We start from the raw sequence: 23855 nt of genomic DNA on the forward strand, positions 1-23855 counted from the left end.
ATCCTGAAAGATTTTTACTTTTTACAAAGAAAGATATCCCATACTGAGATTGCAGAGGCTTTAAGAGAGAGGATTTGTCCCTAGAAATGTTTCTTTGGAAACATAATGGTGAGAGGACAGTGGAGGGTAAGAGAACTTCAGTACTGCTTCAGCACAATTAATTTCTTCTTTCATACCTCCACAACGTATGTCAGGAACTTTCTCTCCCATGAATGTCATGTATTTTGCATTGTACTCCTTCTCCTCTATACTATTTCCTAGTTAGTGTCTAAGCCCTTCTTCTCTTTTCATCCAAGGAGAAGAGGCCAGCTACCCAATAGCCAAGGAAAAAGGAGAGCACGGCTAAACAGGCTGACATGAAGACAGAGGAAGAAACAAAGCTTTCTAGTCTAAGCAACTGGAACATAAAAGCTGTTATACATTGTCACAGAATACTGGACAGATAATGAATAGAAATTGTCTCAACATATTTACATTTACAGCATCCAAAAATCCCCCAGGAAACTGCATAATTCAACATTTTACAGTTTACAGAAAATATAAAATGTTTTGACTACCAAACAAATATCTTGACTTTTTGCCATTTATCAAGTGTTCTGCTGATATCACTTAAGACAATTTAATGAGAAAAAGAATGTTTACAAAAAGAAGCAATGCTGGCTTTCGTTCACTGGGAAATCCATTTTGCCAGTAAAATATGTATACACTTCTGTAGACTTAAACATATACACAAGATATTACATTAATATAAATACTAGATTACACTGATGCAAGTATACTCTAGTTTTAATATTCATTTAGCAAAAATAACATTATGTTGTAAAGTAAATGTTAACATACCTTGAAAAGTAAAGCCCTGTGGTAAAATGTTCCTTTTTTAACTTTCCCAATAGGCACAATGTTGGATTTCAGTTCAAATTCTATTTCACTTATGTGTAGTTCCCAGCTGAAATCGTGTAGTTTGTCTCTTTCAATTGCACCACCCATTTTGTCTGCAACAAACCTGTTCCAATGCACACCAGGATCAATTAAACCTACAATGCCTCTTGAATTTATCACAAAATGGAAGGTACAGAAGCAATACGAGAATGATATATACAACTCTAATACTGTTGCTCTGAATGCTGTTATTGTTTTATTTGGTAGCTTTTTTTTTTTTTTTTTTTTTTTTTTTTAATATTAGCTACAGTTAAACATAACTGTAAACATAAATATCACAGACCAAAGTGAAAGCTGCCAGCAGTCTTTCTGGAGAGGTCTAGCGTGGGCACCAAATACTCAGAGAACATCCTCATCAAAACTGAAATCACTGAGTAAATAGTTCAGAAACTAATGTTCATCTCTGCAGATAAACAATGACCTGAGTAATGTAGTACAATCTCCAGCCCTAGTGTTTGTTTGAAATTTTAATTAAAGCATGAGAATGTGACAAAAATAAAGTCATAGACAACATTCCCAACATGGAAAGTAACTACATCCAGAAAAGGTACCTCAATCTCTACGTGTGTTTTCTTATGCCAAAGCCAACATTTGGGCAGGAGGTTGTCTTTACCCTTAAATAAACAATAGTTTAAAGAAAGAAAGAAAATCAGAACCCACAAGCTATGCAGACACTGCCAAGAGAATGTCTTCTGGGTGACTGTGCACAAATAGGATCCAACTCTGATTTGTACGTCCCTACCTCCTCTCACACACATTTTCACCTCCCCTCTGCCCCAGCTCCTCTATGCACAGACCCTTGTTCCTCTCAGTGTCCTCAGTTAAAAGCCTGGGTATTATTGAGGGCTGTAACTCTGAACAAGGTGCTGCAGCGCTGACACGACAGCCACTACCTCAGACCGGGAGCAAACTTTTGCATCACTTCCTCCATAGTTAACCTATGCAAACAGGTTCTATTCTCACATGCATGCAAAACAATTCAAGGGGTCTTATTTCTCAAAATCCAGGGCCTAGGGAGGTGCAGGTAGCAGCAGCACAGGAGTTACTGCTGAGCAGACTGGATGTGGTATTGTGAAGCTGGGAATTACAGTGTGAGCCTGAAGAAGCAAAGGGGTCCAAAATAATCTCTTGTGCTGCTCTTGCCTACGGCCAGCTCTAAATAAAGGGAGCAAAGGCCCCTGAGCTTACATGCACACCACTCCTGCACGTGCACAAAGATGTGCTGCACTTGTTTAAAAGGAGGCAGCCAGTACCATGGTGCATTCCCTAACCCACGCCGGTTTCCTGCCAGCAAACACAGCATGGATGTGCCTGGGCTCCTGCAGCTGCCTCCTCCTTGCCTGACAATTCAGCACATGCTACCCAGGCACACACAGAAAATGCAGCTTATGAATACAAATCCCTGCAGAAAACATTCTACTTCAGTTCCTGATAATCGTTTCACCAGGTTGTGTATTTGCAAATATTTCATCTGTATGTCTGAAGAGCGGATTTGAAGGAATATTTCATGAGTTCCACCTTGAGAAAGACGGTGTAGTTTATACACAGCTGGATAGTTAAGGATGAATACCCATCTTGTCTAATTTTGCAATCAACAGAGAAGACGTTCCTCATATCATAGCAGACCGCTTCATTAAAAATGAGGTTAGTAGAAAGAAAAAAAACAAATTTTGAGACTCAGTGGGATCTGACGCCAAACTCTCCAGGAAACTGTTAAGATAGTAAAGGTTAAACTAAGGAGAAGATGAAAGAAAACACACTGCTTGGAGATGACAGTGATTGGTGCCTAGGCTGAGTGGCCAGTGCTACTAATGAATCACACAGTGATAACATGTGTCTGTACACACATCATTGCAATGTTCTGGCACTATTAAATCATCAGGATGTTAATTATAGTAGCACCTGGAAACTCCTTTTAAAAATGTTCTGTGCTTTTGCTATAGAAAACAAAATACAAGAGAGTTCTTACCCCGAGCAATTTCTAAACTTACAGAGCAAGAAAGATCCTAAGGCAAGGAACAGACATAAGTTGCAGCAGTCTCAACTATTGTGCAGTTTTTTCTTCACTGATAATGTTTGGTTAATTACAGACTTTTTTTTTTTGCAATGGTTACATCCCACTAACTGGGCGCATGCATAGACAGCAGCAATTGCACGAAGTTCTACATATAGGGAATTAAAAGGGCATCTCCTGGGAATCTGGACCTTCTCTTGCAGAACACAGAATGTTTGCATTTGGGTCTGTTTTTTTAACCCTCATTCAAAACCCACTGGAGTCAACAGAATGTTCACAGCAATTTTTGGGCTGGGTCATATCCCTGTAGCAGTGAGAAAATAATGGCAGTAATGCCTCTTTCTAGTTGTTTGCTTTAAAATCCAGGGGGGGAAAAACATTAGTTACTCTCCTAACATTTGATTGCTGTTCAACAACCTTCAGGGCATTATCACAGCCAAGATGACAATTAGGAATAAGGGTCATCTGTATTACCACAAAATATGTGCAGTGTGAAGAAGAATGAGAGGGGATATATTTCATGAAACAAGCTCTCTAATAAAAGAAAATTCTCAGAATTAAAATATTTTAAATACTTTAAAGACAGTCTTCATTGTGCATTCATATGGAGAACGAACAGAAAAAGTTTACAATAAAACGCTGGAAATCCTGATTTATCAGAAATGCTCAATGGAAAGGCTCAGTACAGATGTATAAATGCCAAAAACCTGAAGCTGCCAGCATGAGTATTTTCAGAATGAGAAAATTATACCCCTTTGTTGCAAATGATACTTTAAGTACTTTAAACTAATTATAATAAAATAATAAATTTTAAATTATATAATAAAATAATAAATTTAAAATAATAAACTTAAAATAAAAAATCATATTAAAATACCAGGCCAAAGCTGTTTTTGATTCCAATTATGGGTGGGAAAAAGAACAAACTTGAAAAAGTTGTCCCATGAAAAGAAAACTTATTTTACCAAATCAACTTATTTGCATTATTTATGGAAATACAATTAGGTACTCACTGTGCAAGAGCCACAACCTGCTCCCGAGTAGTAGTGAGTGGTAGAATTGTTTTAGAAGCATCATTAATATAATCCATTAACATGAAGTCAGGCGGTGGTTGCCACTGTGCATCTTCTGGATTTATTTCATCCTGGACTTCAGATATAATCTCAACTCCTTTCATTTTTTCCTCTTTCTTCCCTTTCCCTTTTCTTACACAGAAGAAAAAAAAAATACATTAATTTAGAGTACTGTTATCCTGAACAGGTCCCATAACCAACTAGCAGAAGACTAAATGAAATGCTTGCTTTGCTCAGATAAAACACTGTGCATTTCACAAGTTCTGTAGGAACTGCAAAAATCAGCATCTCACTGGGGCTATTATTAAGGTCCATAGAATCAGACATTTTAGGATTTTTTATTTGTGGGAATGCATAGAACTTGTGTTTTATAAGCATTATGTCTTTTTTCAGCATGCGTCTTGAGTAATTCTACTGGGAAATATGACAAAATTCCTTTCATTTCTATTTTTTTTTTTTTTAATCCATAATACTGTCATCATTCTTGGAAGAAAAAGAAAAGAAACAAAGGGCCACAAGAGAGTGAGCTTCAGGGTACAATATAATTACTGTATGCTCTTCAAATTATTCTTAAAATTTTTTTTACAATGAATGGCACTCTTAAGACTTAAGAAGGCATTGTACAAAGCAGAAAGGCATTTACCATTATCAGTAGCCTAATTCAAGCAATTTGCGTTCACAATATTTTTCAATTTTTACTTATTAAGATTTATCATATTCACAAAAAGTCCTTTTCATAGGTTTCAAAAACGCACATTTTTTAGAAGGACAACCAATTAGGATTTAATCTTCAAAATATAGAAAATTCACCACTGTCTTAAACTGTTCCAGTTATTAATTACACTTACACTCTAAAAAAGCAGGCAAACTGTTTTTGTTATCTATTTTGACCCTATAGCCAGGGATCCTTATAATAGTAGAACAAACAGCTACTACTCAATTTACGCACTTAGGTATTACGCTTAAGAATAACTCATTAAAGGGAACTCTCACCTGTCCAGTATCTGATTTAGCAGGTTTTCAAAATAATAGACATCTATAGATAACATATTTCTTGCTCTTTGACTGCGTTTTTTTTCCTGCTCCTCCCCTTTATCCTCTTAAAACTTTCTCTTCCCAGTGAGAAGTGTGCCAAGTGATTGTGCTACAAGAGGAGCACAATCCCTTTTACTCAAATGACGGTTAGATCACTTTTATTCTCCTTCATCCCACTTTTTCAGGAAGAAAAAACTCGATAGAAGGGTGCCCTTCTTTTACTGGTTTGTTTTTTTGCTGCTTATTTCCTGGAGGTACGACTCCATTCTGTTCCTTGGTGAAGTGGCTGTTTTAACTCTTCTACATTTGTCTCTATCCTGTTCCTCAACAGTCCATTATATCTGTCTAAAAATTTGCCTTGTAAGGAACTGTGCCTTACAGTTGAAGGCTGTAAAATGAACAGCGACCATTGCAGTAGGCTTCTACTAACCTTTTCGTATCCTTTTTTTTTATCCCCATTTTATTATGAGAATTATGACATCAGGGGAAAAAAACCCACTCCTATTTCTGAAAATTGCCTTACTGCTCATGATGAAGTTCTTCACAGAGAGAGTGGTGAGATGCTGGCACAGGCTGCCAGGGATGTGGATGCCCCATCCCTGGAGGTGTTCAAGACCAGGTTGGATGGGCCCTGGGCAACCTGCTCTAATGCCAGATCTGGAGGTTGGTAGCCCTGCCTGTGGAAGGGGGGCTGGAACCTGATGATTCTTGGAGTCCCTCCCAGCCCGAGCCATTCTACGATTTTATGACATGCTACAAATGCAAAGCACTACTGCAGAGGAGAATTAACCATGGTAAATAGTTTTCAAGCTGCTAGGATTCCTGTTGCAAGTTCAGTACGAATGTCCTGTAGAATATCAGAGAGCCAGCATGAGGTAGACAGCAGCCAATGCACTATATTGCTACCAAAGAACAGCAATTGTTCCTATTTTTTCTTTTGTGCACAATAAAATCTCTTGCCTGTCTTTCAAAAAGGAGTAAATACGAGCATTTGAAAGTATTTTCTTGAATGCTCTATAAGTATATAGCATGCAAGAGATACACGTTTATCAGTCTACACTGAAGTTAACATTTTAGTTCAGTCAGTGTATATATCAGATATGCAACTGTTTGATCAAAAATGTTGCTATCTGTCTATGCAAATACATGTCAAACTATCAGCTAGTCACTTTCTCTACATCTAATTCAAACACTTCCAGCAGACAACTATAATTCTCCTTTCTCTTAGCTTTCAACTACAGTTTATATAAACCAGTATCACTTTTCAAAAACAGTGGTTTTAAACTGTGTTCAGTGGTACTTCGCAAAATAATGTTGATCAGAAATGTATGATCAAAGGAAAAAAAATATGTAGAAAAAAGTATAAGCACGTTTAAGACTTGGAGTCAGCCACTGACCTTCAAGTAACTTCCATATATCTCACAAATTAATAGTAATAATGATGTATGAATTATGGATTCAAAATGAATGACAATGGGGTTATAAATCATGCAACTTGATTATGACATTCAAAAGCAATTATTTTATACTTGAAGAAAGAAGTCTTCGTATCCATACAAGTTTACTATTGGGAAATTGAGCCAGGCATTTGTTATTTCCTAAATGAAAATTTCTGCTTTCCACAAGAGTTAAGATTGCTAACAGTGCAGTTATTTACTGTGTAATTGACACAAATTACATTGGACACTCCAAAAGTAATGCCTCCTGCATACTTCCGTGGAAACTACAACAGATATGAAGAGCACAGATAGAGAAAATTCTCAGCTATAAAACACTATTTTTCAGTATAGTCACCATCATTAGCTATGCATTTTCACCAGCAATGAACAAGAGCCTGCATGCTGTGCTCACAAAAGTCTGCATCGCTGCCCAGAACGTGGTTTGTCTCTCACGTCACTGTCACCACTGCTGAAATGTATCACCCATTGACTCACTGGGCTCACATTAATGTTTTGGTCTCCAGAAACATTCAGCAAGCATCAATGAACATTTGTGTGTGCAATTTTTTTCCATTTGGAGGAATTCAATTCCACACCTTTGCTTCATGTATCCTTTCAAGTCAGACACCATTTTGTCAAACTGCCCCTCCGCTGTCATCTGGAATAGGATATTGGCAAGAAGGTTCAGCCTCTACTGCCATAGCACCAACATTCACTTCTCACATTGTGGGCCAACATTACAAAATAGGAGGTATTACGTTTGGAGCAGCCCTTGTATATTAAAAAGTAACTACCCAAGGGTGCCCTCACACAGAAATTAACACACACATTATCTTGTCAGAACAAGTCTCTAAGCTCTGCATTTTAAGACTGTGCAAAATAGTCTCAGAGCTTTCTACTTTATCTGCTATGCCTTGTTAGGGAAGCTAGTGAAGCTGCAACAAACCAGAATAAGACCGCTAATCCCCAAGCATCAAGCAGGGTCAGGCTCAAACACTTTTTCTATAGAAGAAGAAAATGAATTTTCCACAATGAGATTAGAGATTTGTACCTATTTGGTAGAAGATGACCTGCTCACTAGGTCAGACCCACAAAAAGGACTAGTAAGACTGTACCTAATGTACTGTATGGATCAGACGGAGCTCTCCAGAGTGAGGCATTTTTAGACTTATTGCTGTCAAAATTGAGATAGTACTGAACACACTCTTCACTGCTTTCAGTCACTTCTGGAATTTCACTGGAAGAAATTTACTCAATGAAAAAGGATGGATGTAGGCAGGAGAGGGACTTCTCATTCATAGGCGTAGCTTTTATACTGAGAAAGAACTACCCTAATTTTCCTGTGGCTTAATTGTCAGGCTGGAAAATTATTGCATTTCACTGCCTCCTAGGGATACTGAAAGGAAAAACAGGAGATGTTCAAATACAGCATGGGGAGAACAAATAACTACTTAGACAAATGAAGATTACTGCAATTAGGATGTGAAAGAAAGACCCTGAAAACCTATTTAAGATTGTATTTAAGCTATTGTACTCTGTTGGGAAACTGTCTATTACTATTTTCAATCAGAATTATATTTTTAACTTCAGCACAATAACAGAACACTGATAACTAGTAAATTTTAATACCGTACCTTACTTTTTCTCTACTACTTTTTCTTGAAGTAAAAGGTGACAAAGTAGTCTGTTCATAAGATAAATGCTGTGGCTTTTCCTCTACTGCAAGGACACTGCAAAGTAGTAAGATATTATTTGCATGTTAAATTATGAAAATAGAGCTTTGAATTTAAAGGACAGTAAATATATTAATAAGTATATAAGAGGGAGAAATAATAGAAATAAACATAATATTGATTCAGAGATCAAAAATAAAGCACAGGCTACCAATGATGGACAAGTAACTGGGTAGTAGGATTGAAACTAAGGTGCAAAGGCAGTAAGCTGTATGAAGGTCAAAGAAAGAAAACCCAATAGTTAAAAGACAAGCTTAGGGATCAACAAAGAGCATAAAAGGTTAATTTGTCATAGATATTCTCAGACATCTTTATGGTGCTGTATACAAGCTTAAAAGGGAAGCTTATGATACTGTAAACCAAATATGTGATGTGTTGACAGAGAAGATGATTTTGGATTTGCAAAATACTGGTGGAGGATTCTTTGATCTGTGAGACTGTTTATACAAAATGACTCCCAGTTAAACAAGGCCAATACCAACTTCCTGCATTCAAATCTAAGATTTGTTAGGCTGGCTTCAGCTTAAACAGAGAAGGAATTGGCATAGATTGTCTATCAAGTCCAAAAGCCTTGTGCTGCTTCCTGGGACGTTGTGCTTAAAATCCCATGCATTTGTCTGCACACAAAGATAATCAAATCATAGGTTTCATTGTTGTGGGTTGATGTTCAGTTTTGATGGCATAATTATTATGGTAGATGACAAGCTCTGTTATGGCTATTAACAAAATGGATGTTCCACCATGAGAAACCAAAGGGTGCTCAGTGAACGAGTCTTCTTCACTAAGTTTTCTAACAAAAAACAGATCAAATCAAATGAATAAATATTTTCTGTCTAAAGGGAAAAAAATAGTGATTTTACAAATTTTTGTTTTATGAAATACCAATCTCTTGCCTTCTAGGACATGTAGCACTCTGTTAAAATTGAAATAGATCTCTCACAGTACAAACTAGGTAGTACTTTCATATTGGAAACAGTGGAAAGGATGGAAAAATGAGTTATTGAAATAAATATTACCAGATTACTCACTCTTCTTGTGGCTTAGCATTAATGAAGATTATGGCCCGATGGTCAGTAAGCTCTTGCATACTCAGTTCCTCCAAAGACAGAAGTTTTACACCAGGTTTTATCTACAAGAAGATTACAGCAAAAGATTCAGTGGTGTTCTCAGTTAGAAGTGAAGACAAAAAATAGTTTAAGAGTCATGTAGCATTTCTTTCTTTAACAGAAGACTTAGATGAGAATTTATAAAACTCATTCTAAATACACAAAACCAGTATTCTCCCTATTTGCATTTTCCTTCTTCAATTTTCTTAGAAAAGATTATTTGTAAATAATCTAGCTTGTGATTATTGTTACTATGTCATTCTAAAATCTAGAATATAATCTAGGATAAGGTAATATTCCTGACTTTGAAGACAATGCAATTTAGGATGGAATTTCCAAAAGTAAGTAAACGCTTTAAAGGCATACATTTCACTGATCTCTCAGTAAGAATATTTTTAATTTGGGCATTTTGTAAAGTACTTCCCTAATTTAAACTGAACATACTAACTGGTGATATATAGTGGAGCCAGTCTATATATATCAGCAGTGCTGTGTGAGAGAAAGGGTCATGACCAAGGTGAAAACACAAATCCTTCTTTATGTAAAAATAAACAGAAAGTCCATAGGTCATTCAGAGTCAGATTACTATCAAATATACTGCAGTGACAGATACCAGAAGAACTAACTTCTGAGAAAGTCCCTGGTAAGGAACTAGGAGCTCAGCAGATTACACAGGATTGTAAGGAGATTGGGAAGAAGACTGTAACTAGGGGATAGAATAAACATTATAAGATTTCACCATAAAGAAAGATAAACAAAAGAAATTATTATAAAACCCGGGAGGCAGCATAACAAGAAAACAAGCAAAGTTATTTTAGGAAGCCAGATGCTGGCTTTTGTTACAGTCTTCTTACTTTTTTCAAAATGAAGAAGAAAATTTTACTGCTTCTAAGTAAAGTAATTTAAAGTAACTTACCTTACCATAATCATAGAATCCATCAGTAATGACATTACTTGGTGATAAATATCCCATTTGGCTGTACTTTTGGGAAAGATTGTTATCAAGTAGCCTTTCCAAAGCAGCTTCACTAAAGTTATTTCTGCACCCTCTTGACAGATTAATTTCTTCTAGGATGTCTAGAGCACTGTTAAACAAAACACAATGACTAATTCATCATTAAGTACCAATTCATTGTTATTAAACAGTTTTCAGAATTACCAAGACCAAGACATAGACTTAAGACATAGCTCTAAGAGCTAGCCTAATGCTATTTAGACTAGCAAGGAGCTTGCTGTGCTACAGTGAAGTCTTTCTCTAGATGAGAAAAATTGCCTTGCAGTGCTCAAAAGCAAAACCAATTCTTTTCAACAGTTAAACAGTTACATAAAAAAAAAAAATGCTAACAGGGTGCCACAACCTTTTATGAGAAAGATGCTGGGTACCACAGAGAACTGGAGAAAAGAAGAATGTCAAAGCCAAGTAAAAGGAGTTATGTTCAGAGGTGACTACACCATACAGTTCAGGGAATCCCTCTCCAGCTTGTAACAATCGTAGCAATTGGCAGACTCAAGCTCCCAGTCAGTCAAGGTGTGAATCCTGGTTTAGGGCTGCTCCTGTGCTTGGGAAAGAAACTGGCAGAGATGCACTCAGCTCAGCTCAGCATGGAAGCATAAGCAGTTGTGGCAGCACAACCAGGCTGGCGGTTCTGCAGCATGGAAGCAGAAACAAATAATCATGGGTATACTGGAGAGCAGGGATTTATTCCTTGGCACGTACTGATAGCTTCTAGCCTGTGAAACTTAGGAAGAACTTACTAGGAAGAGAAAGGAAGTTGAATCAAGAGAAACAGTTCAGTTTTGGAACTGTTTAGGAATTAAAAAGAAACACATCAGGAAAAAAAGAGGGAGATGTATTCATGTGTGTGCACATCTTCCAATTTGTATGTGTACGTCAATACACACATGCAGAAATTCTTCATATTCTAAGGAATTAATTTTATATTTTTTTATATATTTGTATATATAAAATGGATGGCATACTTGGCCTGTCTGTTTCTCTCTCTGAACTACATAAGGTGCCTCAGCTCTGGACATGTACAAGATAGACTTCTGAAAGTGTGTCAGATGAAATCAGACAACAGATAACAAGTTTTGCAGACAAGGCAAGGGACAACCATCTCTTTTAGAAGAGACACTGTGAGAAAACAGAACAACCATACAGACTATTTGTCATAAAGCAAATCTCAACAAGATCAGGCAATCAGAATGTAAGATAACAAAGGGATTTTCAAAGGGAAAATTGAGTCTAGTGAGTATAGCAACATGACACTAGAGGCACATTGGCCTTACATGAAGGAAAGACAAGCCAAGAAGGAACAAAATGCAGAAGCACTAACAATACTGTGACTACCTGAAAACCCAGAAATGGAAATATGAAGACTTCCAACAGGGAAGAAAAAGTAAGGGAGAAAACCAAAAAGCCTACAGGCAAATCAAGATACAACCATTCAGGGACCCAAAACAAAAATAAATGTTTCATATACTACAAATCAAAGGGAAAAATGTAAGTCTATGACTTAGTGCAGGAAGAAAACTCATAACAGATGGCATAGAAAAGACTGAAGCGTCTGCAGCCTTTCTTGCTTCAGTTTTGATAAAATGGTTGCAAACAGATGCCTAACAGCAATATTAATAAGAAGGTAGAAGCAGTAGGCATAACACGTAAGCTTCAGACGACGAAGGCAGCAATGCCTGAAACTTACCTCATACTGCGTTTTGCAATGGCAAAAGCAACTTCTAAAGTATTTATACTTATCTTTGAAAATTTGGGGAAAACAGGTGAGGAGCCGGAAGAGTGGAGAAGAGCATAGATAGTGTCTAGATTTAAGAAGAATAAGCAAGGAAATGGTGGAGATCATTCAGCCAAATTTTAGTGTCCAAAGAATATTATATCAGAATACTAAACAATCAATTTGGAAGCATGCAAGAGATAAGGCGGCTAGTAATAGCCATTATGTATGTTATAAACAAATCACACAAAGCCAATTTAATCCTTTCTGTTATAGGATAACTGACTTAATGTATAGGCACTAGGAGTAGATGTGAGATACGTCTCGACTTTGAGATACATTGTGACTTTAATAAGTCTTTTCAAACATTCCTTTTTAAATAGTTATGAGCAAGTCAGAGAAATACGATCTATATGAAAATAACACAAAGTAGTGCCTGACTGGTTGAAAAACTATTCAAACTATTCAAACTAGAAGGACATATAAATTAGAGTCCTACTCTGATGCTGCCAGAAAGAAGGGATTAAATAAGAACAGTGCTGTATGCAAGATATGGAAAATAATCACTGAGATTTAGTTGATGATGGTATGACCTCAGCTGAAATACCTCATCCAGACTGGGAGATAACACTTCAAAACAGCGTAAATAACAGAGAAATTTAGAGATGTGTGACAGAGTGATACCAGACTTCAAAACAAAATGCAGTTCAATGTTTTTGCTTTGTCATGAAGAGGAAATTGAGAAATTTAAATGGAGCACGAGAAATTGCATACACTCATTGAATTATTAAGGTTGATAAAGATCAGCTTGTCCAATTGTCCACCTACCTCCAATGTTGTTCATTATGTTCCTTAGTACCACATCTACACAGTTCTTGAACACCTTCAGAGATGATGACTTCACCACCTCCACAGGCAGCCCATTCCAGTGTCTGACAGCTTTTTATGAGAAGTTTTTCCTAGCATCCAACCTGAACCTCTCCTGGCACAACTTGTCTTGTCCTTGGCTATTACCTGGGACAAGTGGCAGACCCCCAGCTCGCCACTACCTCCTTTCAGGCAGGTATAGAGAGTGATATGGTCTCCCCTGAGCCTTCTCTTCTCCAGATTGAACAATCCTATTTCCCTCAGCCACTCCTCATGAGACTTATGCTCCAGACCCCTCACCCTTCTCTGGACACAGTCCAGGGTCTCGATGTCTTTCTTGCAGTGAGGGGCACAAAACTGAACACAGTACTCAAGATGCAGCCTCATTAGAGCTGAGTATAGGGGGACAGCTATCTCCCTGCTCCTGCTGGCAATGCTATTTCTGATACAAAATTCAGCTAAGTTAAAAAATAAAATGCTATTAAAAGGTGGTTATTAAATTTCACTGAAATTAGGGCAAGATATAATTGGACAGAATTGCTGTAAGGGACATTTAAAACTAAAAATCCTTCTAATTATAAGGATACCTCAGCACCAGAAGAGGTTGCCTCAGGAGCTGTAAAACCCGTTCAGAAAGAGTACTTACAATCACACTGGACAAGCTGAAATATATCAGTGTACCTGATTCAGTCACAGTAGGCAGACAGACAGCACTACCTTTGAGGTCTCCTCCAGATCTGTTTTTGAGGTCCGACTGCAGAATTCCCTCACATATGGGCTGCAAGCATCTGTGCAGCAGCCAGAGAAGTGTCCAGCAGAGGGAGCAGGGCAATTACATATATTTCACTTCAACAATAAGAGTCACCTCATATACGAGTCTTGTGACTTACTGCTAAAGCAGCTTTTCTAATTCAAATATTAATATATGGAACTTGGGGATTTCAAGAAGGAAAATGACAGATTCTCTTTAAAATGACAGTTCAGCACATCTGTAGTTAATCAGAGCTCTTTAACAAAAATTAGCCCCTGTGTAGTAAGTACAGTTCACTGTATACTGAACCTAGCCTGAAATCTGACTTTCAATTTCAAATGTATGGGGCATTTTTAGCCCCTATTTTTGACTAATTTAAGTAAATCTTCAATAGAAAGCTAATTTGATTACAGAAACAATAAACATATTTATAATTCCTGACAGTTCTTTCTTCAGGCTTGCAGTTTTTCTTCTGTAAAATCAGGACCATTTCAGCCATACCACTGGCAATACAAAAATAGTTTCTGTTTACCAAAAAGCACAGCTTAATTTTGTCCTATCAATACAGAAAGATCAAGCTTAACAGAGTTATCTCATTAAAATCCTCCCTCTGCTCCTTGATCTTATTTCTACTCACCCTAGCCTGCACAGTTCGACAGCAGTTAGTTCATCACTTGCACAGACCATGACAGCCCAACAGGCATTTCTTCTGACTTCTTTATCCTTTGAATGTAGCAGCTCAACAAGTGGTCCCAATCCACCTGCATTTCTTAACTATAAGAACATGAAGACATGGATGCTGACATATTTCACCTACTTCAATCTAGTAAAAACAACATATTAATTTCTCCATCCAAAGATTGATTCAAGACTTGTAGACAAGCAATGCTGGGCTGCCAGAAAGGCCATTTATGGTAGTTCTCTACTTCTGTGCTGCTCTGAGCTGAAGTGAGGTTCAAGAGTGGCACACATCCTTTCTGACTCTCCTTTTCAGTTATAAGATTACAAAATAGAAACTGAAGAGACTATGCAGCCCAAGACTGCCATGGAGAGTTATACACCTTTTTCTCCTTTCTGTTGCTTCTTAGCAACTAATTTACATCACAATCTATTTGAATTTGTATAGTACTGTATATACGGCAGTCTTATTAACATTCTATCCTCTCGCGTGCTACAGTGTCTTTCCTATAAATGCTGGAGGAAATATTGCTCATTTGGATTTCTGAAGATAAAGACATTTTAAGGACACTGAAAGAGGTAGATGGATTACCCACTCCCCTTATTCATGACCTAAGTAACAGCTTTGACCCTTGAGAAATCTCCAGCTTACGATCTATGAATGCACAGAGCACCGTCCTTATTTATGAAAATAATACGACCACTGATAAACAGTGAAAAGTTCAACTAGCTGAATGCTACTGATGGAGGAACTAATTACATTTTGAGTTTTGTTTGAATTACATTTATTCTGTGCACATTCAGTATCTCATAAATCAAAATCAGGCATTGCCATTCAGGCCATGAAAGTGGGCAGTAATAAAACACTGAGGGGAGCAATGAGAACTTATCATCTTCAAAATACAGCTGTCAGTTGCAGCTGAAAGAAAGTTTGATGTTTAATACTCATAAACATAGTGATTAAGATACAGTCCTGGCTGAAACTCATTAAAGCTACAGGAAAGCTGTGTAGCATGAATTTGTGCAGGCAAATACAACAGTAAAAATAAAAATTAAGGAAAACCTTTTCCAAGTCTTCATAACAAATGGAGGTGAACTCAGCTGAATGAGCCTATCGTAACCATACAAAATTAGTTACTATCTAGAAACCAACTTCTAGAGCAGACAAACAAAATACAGGGATCCTCAGTAAGTATAACAAAAAGGACTCAGAATTCTTACAAACAAACCCAATCTTGTAGAAGACTTACCTCACTTCTTGCGTTAGCATCACAACCAAAGGCAGCCACAGTGAGTGCTGCCCTGCTTTGCACCTGGCTGCTGGCAGAACGTAGCGGCCCTGTGAGCACACTCATCACGCCGTGGCTCTGAATACGTAAGCGCAAAGGCTCTTGCATGGCCATATTTGTTAGCACTGCAGCAGCATTAGCAATGGCTCTGTGTCTCTCAGCATTTAAGGTCTTTATTAAAGGCTCAATTCCTTCAGCTTCTGCAACAGCACTAAGAAAATGAAGAAGAAAAAAATCTTAGTTATTTTTAGGACATTTGTTTCCACTTACTGTGTTATATTTACCAACAAAATTAGTCTTACGTTTCAAGAATGTGAAACGTTGCTTACCTGCAATAATTTGAAAGGCTGATGTTTATGCTCTAAATCACAGTGTGAAATAGAAACTAAAAGTTGAATTGTGAAAGCCTTCCTTCCAATGCCTTACCTAGATCTAACTCACAGAGGGAAGCACTGCTCAAAAGGCACAACCTAAGCAAGCAAACCAAGCCACAAATTCCTGGATTTTTCAACTTATTAGGACACTGATTCTTTCAGAAGTTTCTGGTTTTATTATGTTGGTCCACGACGCCAGAGGTGGATGTTGGTGGTATGGCAGCAGAAGCAGAACATTCCCACCAATATTCTATCACATTTTGTTGCCATGAGACAGATGGCAGCAGAGGGGCAGTCTGGCAGAATGATGTCTGACATGGAAGTGCAAATGAAGCAAAGGTGTGGAATTTCTCCATGAGGAAAAAATGGCATGCAGTGACATACATTGATGCTTGCTGAACATTTATGGAGACCAACCAGTGGTTATGAGCACAGTGAGGCACTGGGCGGTGCATTTCAGCAGCGGCAACGATTCACCTCCTCTGGTGCAGATTTTAAAAGCGTGGCATGCAGGCTCTTGTTCATGGGTGGTGAAAATGCATAGCTAATGGTGGTGACTACATTGAAAAATAATGTTTTGTATCTGAGAATTTGCCCTATCAAATAATGTTATTGTGCTCTTTGTATCTGCTGTAGTTTCCATGGAAATAAATAGGAGGCATTACTTTCAGAGCAACTTATATGCATCTCAGAACAACTCCTCTTCACTCAGTGTGGCCCACGCAAGCCAAAAGGTTGGATACTCATGCATTAGTACCAAGTTTCATGGTTCCACATCACCAGCCAATCAGTAGCAAACAAACATTCTCCTTGCTCCTACACATGCAGCCTGTGCCTGAAGGCTGCTGCTGTGGCCAAGTTCTGAGTTAGACCAGCAAAACAGATTCTTTGCAAAAAAAATAAAAAAATAAAAAAATAAAAAAAAAACAAACAAACTGGGGGGCAAATGCTGGGACACTTTTGAGGATCCCTTCATAGAGCTAGGTGAGAGAACAGCCAAGCACTGGTAAGGAAGCATAAATTAAAGCAGAAGACAGTAGAAGATATAGGCAGCTGTACTATTGGAGGCCACATCTGGAGGATCTAAATGATGTACTGCAAAACTAATAGCTACTCGACAATACAACTCGGTCACAGCAGAAGGAACTGGCCTATGAGCACTTCACCTTAACACTGCTATTCTGCTGCTAGCATTCACCCGAACAGTGCTTCCTTTTTTTTTTTTTTTTTTCCCCAAATCAACTTCATACCTAATACATGGGATACAGAATATATTTGAAAGCAGCTGGTGATGTGTCTCCTAAATGACAGTAAGCTCTAGACTACAATTGATGCAGACCCTACAAGAGAGAGCTTGGTTTTAGCTTAGAGAAAACTACAATGCTCTAAAAAAATTCGGATCTCAAATGCTGGAGATAGGCACATTTTTTGGAGTTACCACCTCATTATGTATTCCTTGGTTTCTTTGCCAGAGGCAGAAGAGACTACTGATACAAATATAGCTTACATTCTTCAAACACCATAAGATATTCCATAATTTAAGATTCTTGTTAACCTTCTTGCCAAGGCTTTTCTTTCTACTAAAGAACAGACCCATCTCTTTGTCTGCATCATCTTACATCTGTATTATCTTAGTTCATTTCAGTGGTAATTTTTCCAATGTCACTATAAAACAGAACACTATAAAAACTGAATTGTCTTCCCACTGGGTTTCTACATAAAATTTGATCAAATGATTTCAGGCATATGCCCAATGTACTGTCTGCCCTCAGTAATTTTATATTGGGCTCATCTGTTTGTTAAACAAAAGTTGGTAATGCTGTTAGCAAAGGAAATGTGCAGGTGGCAATTTGAATTTTCCATGCAACTGCTTTTTTACATTATCGCTTTAGCACACTTTCGATCAAAAACATAATGAAGTCTCCCTATGCTGGCATATCCGAGCACTTTCACAACAACAACAACAGCAACAGCAACAACAACAACAAATCACACAGACTTTATAAGTTTTGCTAACTTTCTGGCAGCACATTAATAGGAGAAAGTTGGATGTGAAAGTTTTCCATTCACTGGAATGGCTTCTTACCAAAAATCTAATTCACCATTTGGTAAATTTTACAAAGTAAACACAAGCTTAAAATTACTGCATAAACAAGAAAGTGTTACCTATCAAAGACTGTCAAACTGTTCATAAAACACGGAAATCTCAGGAATGCTGATGGTCACTCATTTCTGCAAAGTATACAAAGCAAATACACAGCAAACCCTACCATATAATCACATTACACGGTGACACATGCATCAATGATTTAATGTACCTACTAGCAAAGTGTGGGAGAGACTCACCACACACGTGCACAGCCATGCACAGTAAGGCATGTCGGTAAGCTATCAGATTTACAGCATTGCACAGTATATATACACACGTACTTTATCCAGAAACTAAACAAATGTTTTTTTTCTCTACAGTGGATGCATGCAAATTCCAGTGCTTCCAGGATGTACGAGACAGAGCTACTGCTAATGGATTGGATCCCTGCATCTCACAGGTGTAATACATCCAGCATTTCACCGAAGGGCAGACTTACTACTCCTGTGCTACACCTCAGAGCATGTGGATTCTCCAGTAGAAAATCCTAATAAAAACAGTCCCTGCTGACTGACAGAGAGAACAGAGCCAGGTAGTCAACTGCATTATAAGCAGGTTTGCTACAATCTGCATAAGGCACAGAAGTACACAGGTACTTAACAAAAGAGCAAGGTGCAGCTCCTCGTGCTTTCAGAACTGACCTCAGAGCTACACAGCACAGCCAATTTTCTCAAGTGCCACTCAACTTCAAAAAGGTTGAGAATCACCGGTTTAGACAATCATACATATTTATTTCAATCCTGTATTCTACTTCCACACAGATTCATTCTGAATCACCATTTTATGACAGTAGTTTAATCAAGGAGCACAACAGATCACACAGCAACAAGAATTCATCTGAGAAGCGACAACAGCAGGTAATGAGATTTGAAAGTAACCTTTGGGGATAAGATTTTAAGAGGGCTGGAACACCTTGGGGAAGCACTGTGACCTGATGAAGGATGTCTACAGCAGAGGTATGAGGGAAGAGCAGAAAACCCACAGTTCTACTCACTCCTATCCCACAGCCCTCTGGAAAATACAGAAGAGCCACAAAGCTCCAGGTGCTAAAGAGACAGCAGTGTCTGACCTCAACAGGGAACTGAAAGAGTGAATATAAATAAGTTCTTAAGATTGCAAAATACTACAACATCAAGACTTAAGTATGGAAGAAATTCTCTTCCATCTTGGGCAAAGATATGCACTGTGTAGTTTTTTATTACAAGGAAACAAAAGTGAGAGCAAGAAGCTTTTACCAGCACTGCCTTAGCCTAACATAGATCACTGCTAGCCTCTCCCTGCCTCCAGAACTCACAATTTCTGTTTCAGACATCCTTCTGGGATAATGCACTTCCATCAGTGCTCCCAGCACAAGACTTCATCCTCAAGGGAAGATGTAAATCTTGGTTTAGCTTGAGAGGAAAAAAAAAAGGGGGGGGAGAGGGGGAAAGGGTAAAATTTTTATGTGAAAAAAATTATATGGATCCTCAGGAGAGGTGAGAGAAAAGAAAATAAGATAGTGACAAGGGGAAGAAAAAAAAAAAAAAAAAGGATGTTGCATTTAACATCACGTTTCTTCAAAAGTAAAAGCTGACTATCTGGATCCCAAACACGAAGAGCTCAAATTAGAGTTGAAATAATTAAAATGCTATGATACAGAATTATGTGGCTGTGATCATTAGGGTGTCTAAATAACAGGGTAAGGCATCTATCTTAACTGGAGAGTACAGCACAATAGGATTACATTTGAATTGTTTCAAATGCCTACATTCAAGAATAGCTAAAATATTTTTCATACACATCAGTGGAAAAGCAAGCATTAAATGTTCAGATATTAAATATTTAACTTAAAGGATTAATTTTAAATATACCTCATAACAAGTTATTAAGATATTTATTTGAAAATTCTCTGAAAGATCACTGAGAACTCAAAGAATAAATGCTAAGAGCTTGGGGAAAACAAAAGTTTTGTTCACTGTCTTTTACTGCACAAATTAAATTCAAAGTAGACAATAAAATTGTTACCAAAACTGTCACAATACAAGCTATTTTTAAACAGTTAAGATGGGGATGCATATGATTTTCATTTAACTAAATGTGTCATTGTTTTAATTGTCAGGGGTGCCATAGGAAAGCTCAGAAACTGGTAGAGAGTGTTGCGTAAACAATCATCAGTAAAAATCTGACTAAACACCCAGATTATTGTTTTTTCAGGCGTGCAGATTCTCTGGGGCAAGAGCCACGGCTTTGTTGGCATCGCATCAAGCATAATAGCTCTGTTCCCCCCCAAGTCTCCCAGCCACGGCAAGAAAGAGAACGGATTATTGACTCTCAGGGCGTATGGTCGGATCCAGCCAGCTTTTCCCCCTGAAGAGAAGGTTCAGCATAATGGAGAGAGCAACTGTCCGTGTTTGAATTGCTGACAGAAACAACGGAGTCCGCCCCCCAAGCCGCTAAACCGAGCCACCTCACATGGAGCAGAGACGGAGCGGAAGAGCTGTGGTGCAGCTTCACACCACTGTTTGCTCTGGATTTGCTCTGGTTTAATTAACACTTGTGAGATTGACGCTTCATAAAAACGATGATGTTTGTTTCTGTTCCTTCTATTACTACTGAAAATAAATAGGTTTGTATTAAATTTTACTTCTGATTCTTTTCTATGCTGTTTAATTCTTCCTTTCTTGACTGAAGAAAAATCTGATTTTTTTCCTTATTAAAAAAATAAATTTCCTTCTCACAAAGGCCACCGGACTCCTCATGGACTTCGTTTTCCAATATGAATTTGCAACTGCATGTTTAATTTCTGTGCAAAATTACTGTGATTGTGTGTGAGGTGCTTAGCTAGCCATTTATGCATGTGCATATCTCATTTTCATACATAATTGCATGTAAATTATGCATAAGAATTATGCATCTAATTACACACACTTTTTAAAATCAACTCTATCTGTGTTAAATCGTGTGACGACTTCTTCACATACGGTGTTTTTGATCCAGCTCTATCACATAATTTCTAAGTGGAAAGCAACTTCAGAGACCGAAAAAGAACATCATAACCAGAAGTTGAAAAACTTCATTTTTGTCCCTTAAGGCTATTAGTTTTATAATTCTTTATTTACCTTGTTATGTAATCATGTTTGGTAAACGCCTTCTGCATTTAGCAAAATGTTCATTTTGCAGTTTAATTATTTTCAAAACCAACTGACTGTTTTATATAGTCACTCTCATTTTATTTAACAACTAACATTACTTCTGCTTTCTTCACTACACAAAGTAAACTAACGTCAGTCAGTTTATTACAGGTAAGAATCTAGCACATGGGAAGCTGATCTATGGTTTGGGAGCTCTTTGTAGTGCAATAAAAATATTGATTACATCAACAATATTCATTTTTCATTTCAGGAACAGAATCTTCCATTCCTATTTTTTAATAATAAGTACCTTGTTAAAACATCAACCAACCCAAAACTCAATAAACTTCATGGTCTGGAAGCAATCAAACCTTACACTGTCTGGGCTAGAAGTCTGTGATATCTGACTCTCATTGAGAAATATACTCATGTTTTCTTATGTCTGTCACTGAATTTTCCTGATAAAGATCTCACTTCTAGAACCCCGATATACCAAATTTGAATTTGAAATATTGTAGGAGCACTGATAATGAAATATCTGTTCCTGATCACTGAGCCTTTCAATTATAGTCTTATTTGCAATCTGTATAAAGAAGTTCTGACATTTCCACTGTTAGAAGAAAGGATGAAATTCAGCAATATCCCTTAAAAACCTCACATAGGTTCAGCTCAGATAAGCTCATGAAAGAGACAATATCCCCTCTCTCTTTTTTCTAATACAAAAAACAGCACATGGAAAAACCAATAACAGCACAAGTGTCGAGAGTCTGGAATCCACATTGTCGCAAAAGCAAAACAACACAGAACATTCAGGAATTGCCAGAGCAGCTCCACAGAGGTGTAATGAAAGCAAAGAGCAGAATCCCCACACCAACTGCTTGGAACACAGTGTCCGAGCTGCCAGCAGCTTCTCACCATCTTCAAAAGCACCAGATGAGGGGAATGACAAAACTGTGCCAAGTCAGTCGTCTCTCTACAAATAGTACTTGGATTGTGAAACTTGAGCTCTCCGTCCCTTCTGATTAAATCTCTTCTGGACAACCGCAAACTTATCTCAAATGGCAGCAATCTGTTTTGTCCTGCTAATGGTTCAAGCACTCAGGATGATTCAAAGCAGATAAACTTACATCATTTTCCCCTTTCTTAAAATTTAAAGTACATCTAAGTACACATACAGTACTGCGTAAACATAAATTACCCAGACTGCAAGTCTAAAGGTTTTAAGTTACTTGTGAAAGCTTGATTTTACTCTCGTGTGCATATGACAGCCTCTAATCAGATAATAAACCACAGTTGCTTAAATTCACAGCAGCACAGAAGTTTGCGTAATCAGACCTGCTCTTTTCTTATATACACTTAAAATAATTTCAAACTAGACTAAAATAAGTTAAATCATATAATTAAATATCTTATGTTTAATTAGATTCATAATAAGTAAATAGCTACAAAGAAAATATATATGTAAAAGCATCAATGGATTTGTCAGAAATTTACTCCAACTCTCTACCTCCTTTAATTTAATAAAAGAAAGTATATAATTGATCTCAGTGAGTACCACTGAATGTCACTGCAGGGACACTTCAGAGGACTTATGCCCTCATGAGACTTAGAATATGGTACATGAAATTTGTGTTAGACATGAATACAGTACACTGGACTCTGTTTTCAGTTTAACTCCTGATAGCAATACAGTTAAAATGACAACTAGTAAAATACTTTTCTTCCACAGGGGGGAAAAGAAAAAAAAAAAGAGTTGTACAAAATGCAGCTACAGTGTCTGGGTCTATAGATTCCATATCCACACATTCACAAGTTTAAGAAAGAACAGCAGGTGATTGTATGAAACATTTTGCACCTATCAGTGGAAGATGATTTAGGGTACAGTCCACGAGCTGTGTACCAGTCAAATGACGTGATGTTAAAGTCATTGTGCAAACCCATTTCTGCATGACATCACAGCATTAGGCTTTGATTCAGCTTTTTTGACAAGGAAGAAATCTACCATAAAACATTCTGCAGTTTTCAATCAAAACAATATCTAACTCGTACAGAAAAGCTTGTACAGGTAATAACCGTCCTGTCTTTTCTGTTTAGAAAGTCCCCATCACACTACAGATATACAGCAAGAGAAAGTCAAAACAGGAATTTAATCATGACATGAGTTAACTGGTCATATTTGTACAGAGCTCAGCAGAACAGGCACTAATGTGAAAAATAAAAACACAAATCACAAAACTCCCCTTTTCACGGCTGAACTGTAGCTCAAAAATATAATTTTGTCACTAGGGGTCAGTGTTAAAACATACTAGCTGTATTCAATACAGCTAGTGGAATTCCATTGTTGATTTCCTCCTTCCAGATTACCAACTTATGTTAAACAATGAAAAAGACAAAAGCTGTATTATGGATTATTACCTGCATCTGTTTTTAAATGTAGCATTCATATACTACGATTTTTTTTCATATTGATTCTCATAAATTAACACATGCATTCATGCAAATATCTCAGGGAATTCTGGCTCTTCAATTTTCATCTGTTTATGTGAATTAGGTTCCACTGGCGGTCTTG

General features: G+C 37.4%; 1 protein-coding gene across 5 annotated transcripts in view; it reads right to left on the bottom strand.

Moving 5' to 3' along the window:
- ARMC3 (armadillo repeat containing 3) overlaps window positions 1-23855 on the bottom strand; it is a 78307-nt gene that overhangs the window by 21524 nt on the left and 32928 nt on the right. For 3 of the 5 annotated variants that reach the window (XM_085227270.1, XM_085227272.1, XM_085227268.1), the window contains 7 exons: window positions 15615-15864; window positions 14324-14460; window positions 10256-10445; window positions 9262-9362; window positions 8135-8230; window positions 3967-4158; window positions 841-1003 (listed from right to left, as the gene is read on the bottom strand). In XM_085227270.1, coding sequence (XP_085083396.1) covers window positions 841-1003; window positions 3967-4158; window positions 8135-8230; window positions 9262-9362; window positions 10256-10445; window positions 14324-14460; window positions 15615-15864 — 1129 coding nt within the window. The remainder of the gene's footprint in view (window positions 1-840; window positions 1004-3966; window positions 4159-8134; window positions 8231-9261; window positions 9363-10255; window positions 10446-14323; window positions 14461-15614; window positions 15865-23855) is intronic. The other 2 variants (XM_085227271.1, XM_085227269.1) reach the window with 1 other exon arrangement.

Source organism: Meleagris gallopavo, chromosome 6 (assembly GCF_905368555.1).
Source record: "Meleagris gallopavo chromosome 6, MGAL_WU_HG_1.1, whole genome shotgun sequence".
Classification (NCBI taxonomy): domain Eukaryota; kingdom Metazoa; phylum Chordata; class Aves; order Galliformes; family Phasianidae; genus Meleagris; species Meleagris gallopavo.